The 12,325-nt window shown below is 49.1% G+C and overlaps 1 protein-coding gene across 2 annotated transcripts in view; it reads right to left on the bottom strand.

The window, feature by feature from the left end:
• Nucleotides 1-12,325, bottom strand: part of MCC (MCC regulator of WNT signaling pathway) — a 421,104-nt gene that overhangs the window by 35,045 nt on the left and 373,734 nt on the right. For both annotated transcript variants that reach the window (XM_046001224.1, XM_046001225.1), the window contains 2 exons: nt 9,526-9,629; nt 6,683-6,866 (listed from right to left, as the gene is read on the bottom strand). In XM_046001224.1, the coding sequence (XP_045857180.1) occupies nt 6,683-6,866; nt 9,526-9,629 (288 nt within the window). The remainder of the gene's footprint in view (nt 1-6,682; nt 6,867-9,525; nt 9,630-12,325) is intronic.

The following is a 12,325-nucleotide window of genomic DNA, read 5'->3' as shown; positions in this document are numbered from 1 at the left end:
CTGTTGGCTGCTGGGCCTGGGTAAGGTCATCCATTAGCTCTCCCAGCTTGGAATGCTGACTGGTCTTGGCTGTCAAGGGAGAATGAATCTCTGCCCACCCGGACCAGTCGCTCGTCTCCAGGGTGGGAGGCCTGTTCTCTGAGAGGGATTTCGGAGAGGGCTGCAGGTGGAGAACCCCAGCCCACCCCAGAATGTTGGAACAGCCCATCTTTGCATTCTGTTCTGTTTTTTTTTTTTTTTTTTTCAGGAAGCTGGGCCAGGTCACATGGGTTTCTCCTTTCTGGGATGCTCTGCGGGAGCCCCTTCCTGCTGGCTTTGCTCCACGTCCATGAGTTGCCAGGAATCTTCTGGCACACTGCAAGGGGGTGGCCTACAGCCAGGGGGAGGACGGGGCCAATGCCGGTGGCCTGGGACACCCTACTGTTCTACCTGCCCTAGACATGATGGGACATGGACTCGAGTTTAGTGAAGCAGCTGCCGGATTTCAGATATCTGGTCCTCTGTCCCTCCCTTCTTCATGTCCCAGCCTCAACCTCCAGACAACTCCCCAGCCTGCTTTTTAGAAGAAAAATCCATTTTTTCTGCAGCCTCCTCGTCTTGTCATGGCAAAAAGCTAAAAAGGCATTTCATTTCTTTGCCACAAAAACCAGAGGTGGGTTTTTCCCTGAGTTTTTATCAATGTCTTATCTGGCCCCCAGTAAGATCTCATTTCCACAAAGGCACAGCTCATTTTCAGAAGGAAAATGCCATCAGGCCTGGCCTTCTGTTTTGCTGAGCATTTTAAGCTGATTTGAAGGAGGGGGTCAGCCACTCCTAGGTGACCCCCCCATTCCTCCAGACAGAGGGCAGGCCTTGTCAACTGCCTGCATCTTGGAGTGTTGGCTGTGGGTAGCTCCCCACCCTGTCCGACGATTGTCACTAAGGACTAAAAACACCTAAACACAATCCTAACCTTTTAGGTCTATATTCTCTCAGATGGTTATCAGAATTCTCTGGGAGCAGTGGAGGTTAAATGAAGAAAAATTATCTGACAAAACACAGGGAAAATCTGGTGCCAGAAAACTGAAGTTCTCAAAACCTGCCTCGTTCCAGAAAGCTCCCAAGAACTTAGCTGTCAGTGGAAGTCCAAACGAGAAACAGATTCTATTTCCATAGCCATTTGTAAAGACGTCCTTATAACAGTGTTGGAAATGAGAGCTCTCTCAACCAAACATTAACCCTTCCCTCATTCAGTCACTGGTAACACACCAAGATAAACGCTATCTAGGCCTCACAGCTACACCGTCACTAACAATTTCCCGGACATTAGAAAAATTAAACATTATAATGATTTTCAACATCGCTAATAATTAGGAGACAGAAAGGAAAGTATTCAGGGTATTTTTTTGCCCAGAGATCAGCAAAATAAAAAAAAATCTATGCTACCCAGTTTTAACAAGGGTTTGGAGGAAGAGGAGAAAAACTTCATCATGCATGGGGGCTCTCTGACCTTGGAAACAATCATTTTTGGGCCAGAAAATTATGTTTCTTTGAGCTTCCCACAGAAATTGCATAAGAGGGACAGGCATGGGGTCCAGGACGGTGGCTCTAATGGTTAATAGTGAAAAGCTGGGTAGGAATGTCCAGTGAGAGGAAGCTGTTTAGAACTGCCCTCCAGCGTGAGAGTGGGAAGCTACTGACAGACATGAATGTTACATGGAAAAAAAAATTTAATACTAAAGGGAAAAACAAATTTCAACAAAGTCCACATAATAGGATTCTCAGATTAAAGATTACATATAATCACATTTTTAAAGATGCTGTGCTTTGGCCTCCTGGTGGGAGATTCCCGTCTTCCATTTTCTCCTGGGACCCACCTCCTCTCTTCTCATCTGTGTGGCTCCTGTGGGAACTGCCATGGCCACTGAGGACAGGTTGGGGGGGTGGGGGGAGGAGGAGGACATGAGCCCTGGGGCACGATGTCCCAGCTTGAATTTTTTTTTTTTTAACTTGACATCAGTGAAACCAGTCAGCCTTAGTACACATGCAAGAGTTGTGCTGGTTTTCTGTCATCTGGGGTGCCTGCCTGCAGCAGGAAGATGAAGGCTCTTGTGGGGAGTGCACAGGCTGGATGTGGGCAGCTCCTGTGTGTGGAAGGGCCTTCTAACAAGGCCCCGTTTTTTAGTGACTTGAATAAGATTCTGTCATTTTCAGCCAAAGGTCTTTTTTTTTTAAAATTCAAATCCAGTTTTTATTTTTTATTTTTTTAAAAGATTTTATTTTGTTTATTTGACAGAGAGAGATCACAAGTAGGCATTGAGGCAGTCAGAGAGAGAGGAGGAAGCAGGCCCCCTGCCGAGCCAGAGAGCCCAATGCGGGACTTGATCCCAGGACCCTGAGATCATGACCTGAGCTGAAGGCAGAGGCTTAACCCACTGAGCCACCCAGGTGCCCCTCAAATCCATTTTTTAAAAAGGTTTTATTTATTTATTGGACAGAGATCACAAGTAGGCAGAGAGGTAGGCAGAGAGAGACAGGGGGAAGCAGGCTCCCCGCTGAGCAGGGAGCCCGATGCGGGACTCAATCCCAGGACCTTGGGATCATGACCTGAGCCAAAGGCAGAGGCTTTAACCCACTGAGCCTCCCAGGTGCCCCGCAGCCAAAGGTCTTAACAAAGGAAAAACTGGACAGGTAAAACTGTGGAAATACATCCTGAACTGTTTGCAGTGTCCTTTCCAGTGAGAGTCGTCCTATGGAGAATTTGATATAATGCTTGGATTTTTTTTTTTTTTAAAGATTTTTTTTTTTTTTTAAATTTGACAGAGAGAGATCACAAGTAGGCAGAGAGAGTGAGAGGGAAGCAGGCTCCCTGCTGAGCAGAGAGCCCGATGTGGGACTCGATCCCAGGACCCTGAGATCATGACCCGAGCCGAAGGCAGCGGCTTAAACCACTGAGCCACCCAGGCGCCCCTAATGCTTGGGTTTTAATTTAGTTTTACAATGCATGCAATTCTGAGACACCTGGGTGGCTCAGTTCGTTAAGTGTCTGACTTTGGCTCATGTCATGATCCCGGGGTCCTGGGATCGAGCCCCACATTGGGCTCCCTACTCAGTGGAGAGCCTGCTTCTCCCTCTCCCTCTGCCTCTCCCCCTGCTCGAGCGCTCTCTCTCCCAAATAAGTAATATCTTTAAAAAACACATTTCAGGTCTCTACCTAGTCTTCACAGAGCCTAAGAGATAAAGGACAAGGCCATTTGAGCAGCAGGCCTGAGCACCGTGCTGTCGTGTTGAGGAATGTGTCTGAGCTGGGCTTCAGAATGTACTAGCACCACTGAGCATTAATCCCAAGGACTGTGGATAGATTCTCCTGATAGCTGGGATGAGAGAGCAAGTCCTTTCTTCCCAGGGATGAGAACAGTTACAGTTACAACAGCCAGATCTGGTCTCTCACTCTCAGAAGATTGCTGATGGCGGTGGCCCAGGCTTTTCCTAATGGGCTGTGGCCATTCTAATCCCATCCACCCTTTCGAAGGACAGGGTTCCACTGTCATCAACCCTCCTTTCTGCTCCAGTGAGACGTCACCTAAGACAACAAGCTTAGAATGTGAACAGTGGGCATCTTGAGTTCTACTGCCCTTACTCCAGTTTGGGGGTGAAATGTTCAGCCGGGTGGAACCCTGATGCCTGGAAGGTGCCCGGCCGCTCCCCAGAAAAGCTGGGGTGACCGGACTCCCATGGCTCACCGTGATCCTCACCCAACGGTGGTACAGAAGGGACGCAGCTCTAGTCTCCATTAGGACAGATCTGCTGAGGCTTATTCTGTCTTGGCCACATGTCCTTCTGTAGACTGAGATCGATGACTGTGCTTCCATGGAATGAACTGAAATTGTGATGCTTGACAGGAAGGGTGGGCTTGACTAAGGATTCCCTATTCCCATCTCGACAATTTAGTCTCCTGGCCCCTCTGTTGTGAGATGCTGAGAAAGCTATCCAGGCCATCAACATTACCTAGTTCCTCAGTCCATTAAGTCTATTGTAACTGCTGATGAGGCTAGGACTGAATTTTTCAAAAGCGAAACAGCAGTGTCTCGGCTCCTGACAACCGTCAGCTGACGGGCTGGCTACCATTTTTATTCTCCTCGCCGGTAACTACTCTGCTGCTATTCCTTTCCCAAACCACGACTCTCCTGTCATCAGGAGCGGTTTGTCTGCTGCCAGAAAGGCCTCTGGAGACCTGACACTCGGCATTCCTTTCCTGAGACCTTGAGGAACAGCTGACTGACACTCTGATTAGGATTCTCCGGGCCAGTCGGTGACCGTGGGAGGAAAGGGGGGCTACGGAGCCAAATAGAGCTCCAACACAGAAAACTCCATCTCTTTCTCCCCCTAAACTTGACATGGGGGCATGTCTGAACTGGAATGGCAAGATTTACATACAAAATTAGTCATTGCAATTATGAAAAGGGTTGGTGGTTTGGGACGTTTTCTCAGAGCCCACGGGTCGCATAAAGTATTCTGGCTGTGTCAGGACGAGAAAATGTGGAAAGCCACGCCGGTGGGCTGCATGTGGTTCTTTCGTGCCCACCCTGGCTGCTCAGACTTGGGTGGGAGGGTGAAAGTGAATTTTTAAGGACAAGAGAGTGAAATCTGAATTAGAGTCCATTGTACTTTGATGGAAGACCCATTTGAGGCTGAGAGCATCCTTAAAAAATAAAGACCATGGGGGTACCTGGGTGGCTCAGTGGGTTAAAGCCCCTGCCTTCAGCTCAGATCATGATCCCAGGGTCCTGAGATCGAGCCCTGCATTGGGCTCTCTGCTCGGCAGGGAGCTGGCTTCCCCCTCTCTCTCTGCCTGCCTCTCTGCCTACTTGTGATTTCTGTCTGTTAAATAAATAAATAAAATCTTTAAAAAAAATAATAAAGACCATGTCCTGAATTGATCTCAGCCTGTGTTAAGATATAACCAAAAATTAATTTTCTCTAAGAAAACTGTCTCAGAATCAAGGCTCACCTGTACGTTAGAGTATTTCTAGCAAATGTTCAAAATGAGGATCTCCCCTAAAAGGACGGTGAGGGTTCTTACTTTTGTCTCCAAATTTGTCTCAGATTTGGATTAAAACGAAATCATTTTGGGAGTGGGAGGTGTGAGTAAAGGATGTGTAACACGCCCCTTTGAAGCCACTGAAACAGCACACATTCTCCGTCAAATGGCTTCTCGTGTTCACAGATTCAACAGAACAGCATCACTGACAGCCTGGGGACTACGTTTCCACTCTGAATGAGCGAGGAAATTATAGATCATACACATCTGGAAAAGCCATTAAGAAGAGCTTCTGCTTTCTGTGTTCAGCAGAAGAATGTGGTTTTAAGACAAAAATAAATTATAATCTCAGTTTCACTGAATAAGATGACTGGGGCGCCGGAGTCAAAAGCGACAGGCTCTCTGGAGCCTGTGAGCACCCGGCCAGCTCCGCTATCGGGAGTAGCCCCTCTCCCAAGGCCCTGGAGCTGGGGCAGGTATGTGGAGGCACTCAGCCAGATGGCTGGGTCCTATCAGTGGGAGGAGAGACGGGAATGTTAAGTTGCTTTCAGGCACCAAGGAAACGTCAGTAATTCCCCTTTGGCTCCCGAGATCCCATCCAGCCTTCTGAGGTTCTTGTCACTTGGTCGGTGAGTGGACACCATTTTTTTAATGTCGTGATACGCCGCCTAGTGTAGTGGCAAGAGTAATATGTTGGTGCCGAAGTGCTGGGGCTTAGTCCCAACTTGCCTCTGTCAGCCGTAAGACCTTACTTAGCCAAGTCACTTACAGATCTCTGAGCCCAGGCTCTCTCCCCTGTGTGAACCAGGGTAAGTCACCTTCCTGTGTCTTATGATTTGGCTACCATAGAAGAATCTGTAACAAAGTAGTTTCTAGACCTAGAACTGATACATAACGGGAAGGCATGTTCATAGGGCTTGGGTGGTAAGACCTGAGAAGATGGCTAGCAAAGGCTTCATTCTGATCCTCTACCCCCTTCTTCTTCTGGAAGAATCCAATGTCTTCCACAAAGTATGCTCAGCCAGATCCTTGCTGCTCTCCTCCCCACCTTTTTCATGTACCCGCTTCAGGTTTCTAGATTCACAGACACTGAACCTGAACTCGGGCTCGTCGCTGAGTGTCTGCGGACGACCTGCTCTGAGTTTGGCAACATGCTGCAGAGCAAAAGAGATGGGAGAGGAGGAGGCTATCGCCCTAGAAGAGCTTAGGAAGGACAAGAGGGGAGAAGGGGAGGGAACGGAGCCCAGAAATCGGATGCAGCTTGGGTCGTGGATGCTTAGCGACTGTTTGCAGCAAATGGGCCTCATGCTACCCCAGAGGCTCTCGGAAATCAAGAACCGTGAAGAAATGGAGAACAGAACAAAATGGGAACGAGCGCACCAGACAGAAAGGGAGGCTTGGGTTCCACCTTCAGGTTCTACCTTCTTGTGCGAACATCCCCTTCTCTCTGGGCTGTGGTACCCACGCTGGCCACGGAAGGCCCTTCCCAGCTCTCCCATGCTGACCCCCCGATCCCCCGGGAGGACCAGGCTGCAAGCATAGGGGGACCTCTGACCTCATTCAAGCCTCACAGTCTGAGAGCTGGGTCCCCACATGTCCGGCCCGGTGAGTACACCACAGGCACACACATGTCCGTCCGGTAGCAGAAGGGCTGAGAATTACCTGGTGTGGCTGTTGGAGGAGAGGCTTTCCCAGGGTTGCACACTGCAGCCGGCCACGGCGAATGCGCCCCCGCAGCTGCCGTCCAGCTTCATGAGCAGGGCCTTGGCCGCATTCTCAGCTGTCTTCCGGCAGTCGTGAGCACGCTTGAGCATCTGAGTGATGTTCTCGTCCCCTGACTGGTCTCCTACGTTACAAAGAGGTCGAAGGATTAATCCACACACTTGTACATGAGACGAGCCTGGGAGCACGGTCCGGATCATCGGTTTTCGGTTACTTGGGGCAGAGGGAGTCCGGGGGAGAGAAACGAGCAGGGGACGGCCAGTGAAGAGATGGGCAGGGCTGGGCGCCGTCCCTTAGAGACTGTAAGTAGCAAGGCATGTCTCTGCCCTGGGCTCTGCTGTCCCTATCGATGAAGGGCTGGCCAGCGCGATCTCGGAGGCCTGTCTCTTGCTCTAACATGCTGTGATTTTCTAAGGATCCAGGCTCCTGAGTTCTCCCATTCAGCTGCAATTTACCACTTGGCCATTCTTTCCTGTGGTGGCACTTTCTCATGAATGAAGCCCAAACTGTGCCCTGCACACACCCACAGCTTTGCTTCGAGCTTTGGATAAGCAAGAGAAACACTGAAGAGTTAAGATGAGCAACTGAGATCGGCAGTGTATTTTCTCTACCACTGCTGTCCCTAACTCTGCTGTCTCCGCTGCAGCATGGTCCGTGGCGAACCCTGACGCTTCCATGAGTCAGGTGCCTGGGCTGGAGCAAGACCTCAGGAACAGCGGGCACCCACACCGGGCCAGATAGCGACTTCCCAGCCAAAGATGTTCCTGTTCTTGTTGTGTTTTCAAAACCATCCTGGCCCAACAAGTCACCAGTTTGCTACCTCTTCAGCCTAGATCCCTAGTCTTCCAAGTACTTTCAGATGAAATCATATGCCAAAGCCCAAGGCACCAAAATGGTAAATGCAGAACTGGGTGATGTGAACAGGCATGGGGGTCCTACATTCCGGGTCCCCCCCACTCCTCCGAACCCACTGCTGAGGCCCAAAGACACTCCTCCAGCCTCCCCGGGCACAGTTTGAAAACCGCTGGTCTAACTCCTCTAGAATGAACGTAAGGAACGCCTGTGTCATCGACAAGAAACTGAAATAACCCACAGGGGCTGGCGCTGGCGGCAATGTCATCAGCTAGTCCTCGCCCGGCCGGGCGCCTCTATGGCCCATTAGAGCAGAACAGTGGGTCCACAGCTGCCGTCCGCAGAATGGAGGGGAGATTTCCTAAGGAACTGCCCCAGGTAAGTCAACTCTCAGCTTTATGGAGAGCGGGGAAGAAGCGTGGGTGCCCCCATCCTGCAGGCTGAGCTTTCCTGGACCCCCCCCACCCCGGCCCACGGCCATGTCTCTGACAACTTTCATGCCTTCCTTCCTTTTTTCCACAAATGAGCTAGTTTATATCCATCTTACCAACCGACTGCTCTTTGAATTCTGTTTTGAAGCAGGCATGATGTTACTGACTGGCTCGTTTGATAAATATATCATGAGCTACCCAGGATTATGCTAATACAAAGCATTTCATTATTGATTTTACATATTTTAAATGCAGATTCATATAAGCCCTTCCAGCTCCTACCAAGTAACTGTGCCAAGTAGAGACAAGTCTAATAAAAGGTACCTTTCCAGGACAGGATGGTTTAAAGGCATCTTCTGATCATACAAACTGGAAATAAGAGGATTGATTTTTTTCCCCTTTAACTGATCATTTTCCTTAATACAGATATTTAAAAGGAAAAAAAAAACTTGAGAGTGGGCCAAGATCATTTTAGGATCTGTTTAATACGAGGTATAAAGTTTTATGGTTTACTGAAAAGACCCTGAAAAATGAGGGTTCTAATGGAAATGCTGGCAGAGTTTCTACATCTGGGCTGGGATATTAATACTCTTAAAAAGAGAGAGAGAGAGAGAGAGGAGGGTGGTCACCCATACAAATGGAGGCCTGCTCCCTTGCCTCGTATCTTAGATATGAAGCAGGAAATTAATGCCTGGGATACTTCCTTTCCTTCAGATTTGCTTCATATTCCTGTCCAGGTAAAAACCGAAGGAGGAAAAACCTGTGAGCGCTCAGCGCCCAAGCTAGACCCCAGGTGAGGGGGAGGAGCTGGTGAGAACAATGGGGTAGGGATGCACATGCACTCCACAGGCCCCCAGGCCAACCTTCTTTGCAAGATGCATCCTGGAAGGGTGGCCCCAGTGGAGGTTCCCAGCCATTTCCAAGTGGGAGGCAAGTGGGTGGGCTCACCCCTCTGTTCGCCCACAGGGTTGAGCTCTGTGCCCCAGGGAGAGCCCTCTGAAGTGGACAGTGGGGTGAGAAACCTTTTCCTTTGTGTTCAAGAGGCACCTGGAGACCTGGGAGGGGGAGCCCATGCCTCAATACCACCCAGAAGCACAGCCAACAGAAGCGGCGCATCTCAGCAGAGGCTATGTGGGCAGCAAAGGGACCCTTAACAGTCAGCATCCCAGAGAGAGGCTGTGGGAAAGTTGGTCCCTTTCATCACAAACTGGGGGCCTCCTGCCCCATCTGGTCCTACTGTTGGCCTGGGAGAGTACGTTTCCTAAGAGGGCTTGATTGTTTTAACTTGCCTGTAATTCTGTTTCCACTCCAGTTCTTGCTGCATTCAACATAAACAATTTACTCACTCAGTCATGAGGAAAAAATGAAAAACACACTTGACAAGCAAATTTCATGTCATTGGGAGGTGTTCCAATACCAACAGCGAAATGGGGGCACCACAGAGCCCAGGAGGCAGGGAACAAGGAGGCAGAGGGAGGGAGGAACTTGGGCCACACTCACCAGGGGAGGATCCCACGCCGGCCGCCCGGAACTGCCCCAGGATGAGGCTCTGCTCGCTCTCGGCCAGTGCAAGGAGGAGTTCGTAGGCTTCGATGCACTGCTCACTGGAACAGAAACACACAGCATCCTCAGCTCTGACAGAGGACAGGGAGCCTCCTCAGTGCCGCACTATCCCCCGGGGAAGCAGCTCCAGACCTGCTTCTCGGCCTCACTGTCCAGGAAGCAAGGAAACACCCACAAATATTCCTGTATAAAGCCAGGGGCTTGCTGCTCTGCTCTGTTGCCCACCCCCTCCCCTTTTACTTAACTTAAACTTTTGCTCTAAACTAGGATCTAGGGGCACCTGAGTGGTTCAATCAGATAAGAATCCAACTCCGACTTTAGCTCAGGTTGCGATCTCAGCGTGGTGAGATGCAGCCCCGTGTGGAGCTTGCTTGGGATTCTCTCCCTCTCCTTCTGCCACTCCTCACCCCCACTCGCACCCACGGGCACATGCTCTCTCTCTAAAAATAAATAGATCAATGAACTAGGACCTAGAAAAATACAAGAGAAGCAATGAAAGTGGGAGAGTTGGGGCACCTGGTGTCTCGTCGTTAAGCATCTGCCTTCTGCTCAGGTCATGATCTCAGGGTCCTGGGATCAAGTCCTGCATCAGGCTCCCTGCTCAGTGGGAAGCCTGTTTCTCCCTCTCCCATGACCCCTGCTTGTGTTCCCTCTCTCACTGTATCTCTGTCAAATATATAAATAAAATCTTCAAAAAAGAAAAAAAAAGAAGTGGGAGAAATAAGTTTACCACTTCTTTAACGATAGGCTAAAAAGGAAAGGTATTATGCCTATGGTAGCCAGCCTCCAAGATGGCCCCCACTGATCCCATATGCTAGTGTCCACACCCTTGTGTTGTCTTCTTCCGCACTGTACCAGAGTTAGTCTATGTGACTAAGAGGATAAGGAATATCACTTCCAAGGTGAGGTTATTTAAAAGCATGGTGACTTCCATCTCGGTCATTCTCTCTCTCCCTTTACTTTCTCTCTTGGATCATCCTCTCTAAAGAAGGCCAGCTGCCATGTCTTGAAGACTCTTGAGCAGCCCCACAGATAGACCCATGTGGTGAGGAGCTAAGGCTTCCAGCCAACGGTGAGTGAAGGACTCCACCAAACAGCTGTGTGAACGAGCCTTCCCAGAAGCACATCCGCCAGCTCCAGTTAAGGTTTTAGATGACACAGCCCTGGCTGACAGCTCGAGCAGGTTTCCTAAGAGACTCTGAGCTGGAATGCTACCTAGAGGGGTCAATCCCAGCTTCCTGACCCTAGAAACTGTGCCACAAGAAATAGTTACATAATCATTGGTAGAAAGAAAGAAGAAAGAGAGAGAGAGAGAGAGAGAGAAGGAGGAAAGAAGAAAAGAAAGGAAGGAGGGAGGGAGGCAGGGAAAGCCCCAGAAAGAAGACTATTTTGACCTAGACCTACAGTAGCCACTAGCTACATGTGGCTATTTGAAGTTAAAAGAATTTAAGTAAAGTGAAAACTTCAGTTCCTCTGTGGCAATAGCCGTATAGCGTATGTTTATGCGCCACACGGGGCTAGCAGTTACCATACTACAGCACAGATAAATGATAGGTCCATCATCACAGAAAGTTCTATTAGATGTGTGTGAAACGGCCCCTTGAAACACGTATGAAACCTGACAAAGGTGGATTTCTAAGAGGAAGAAATCAGTCTCTCTTCTTTGTGCCTGTCATCATTGGACACACCAGGTATAGGATCTCAGAGGGACCCCTTCCCCATGGCCACACATGACCCACAGGGACCCATGTCCGCACAGGAAGTGGAGCATGTGTGTAATGACTGAGTAGCCAGGGACAAGATGCCTGCAGAGCAGAAATTTCCCTGCTAAGCAAATAACTGATTAGCTTCTCTAAGCTAAGCAGGGAAATGTTGCTTTACTCAACACTTAGTCAACAGACCATCTGTTTGTTGATTGTCTCACTTTCATCTTCTTTCACTGAGAGATAAGGAAAAGAGCCCCATCACTAGCCCCGAGTGCTGGCAGCCCCTCCTTTCAAGGGTGGTCCACCTTTCAGGTTAGACACACGGCGACACTGCTTCATCCACACAGATCAAAGGCAGACTGCAGAACAGCCTGTTTCAAGAGTTATCATAGGTGGATTATCTGCTTGCTTTGGTGTGTCTGTAAACTAGCATGATTGCGCTCTAGCTTTGGTCTCATGTGTTTTGTTTTTTTAAGTAGGCTCCACTCCCAGCGTAGGGCCCAACATGGGACTGAACTCACGACCCTGAGATCAAGACCTCAGCTGAGATCAAGAGTCAGATGCTTAATGGACTGAGCCACCCAGGCGCCCCTGGTCTCAAAGCTTTTGGGGTTTGATTTTGTTTTGTGAAGAAACAGTCCCTTAAAACATACTGATTTTTTCAGAGGACGCTAAGAGTAAGGTACAGTCATTACTCTGGATCTTGGCAAATATGCCTAAGGGGAGCCACTAATAAACCCCTGAAAACAATAATGCATAGCTTTGTCCCTCTGAAACAGTCACTTGAAAACAGAGAAATTCCAAAGCTGATGAGACTGAAAAAAATGGTACAATCATATAGTGCTTGCTCATCGATGGATGAACGGCAGTCATTTAAACTGGCTTGCTTTTGTGGGGAAAAAAAAAAACAAAAAAACTGCACGTATGCCTAAAGATCCACAAAAATATTCATATCCTTTGACCTGTAATTCCTCCTTTGGAGATTTTCTTCTACGGGAAATATTCAAAAGAATGAAGGCATTATCCGTATT

The sequence above is a fragment of the Meles meles genome, chromosome 3, assembly GCF_922984935.1.
Source record: "Meles meles chromosome 3, mMelMel3.1 paternal haplotype, whole genome shotgun sequence".
Classification (NCBI taxonomy): Eukaryota; Metazoa; Chordata; class Mammalia; order Carnivora; family Mustelidae; genus Meles; species Meles meles.
Note: the sequence above shows the minus strand (reverse complement) of the source record. Positions and strands in the feature narration are given on the sequence as shown.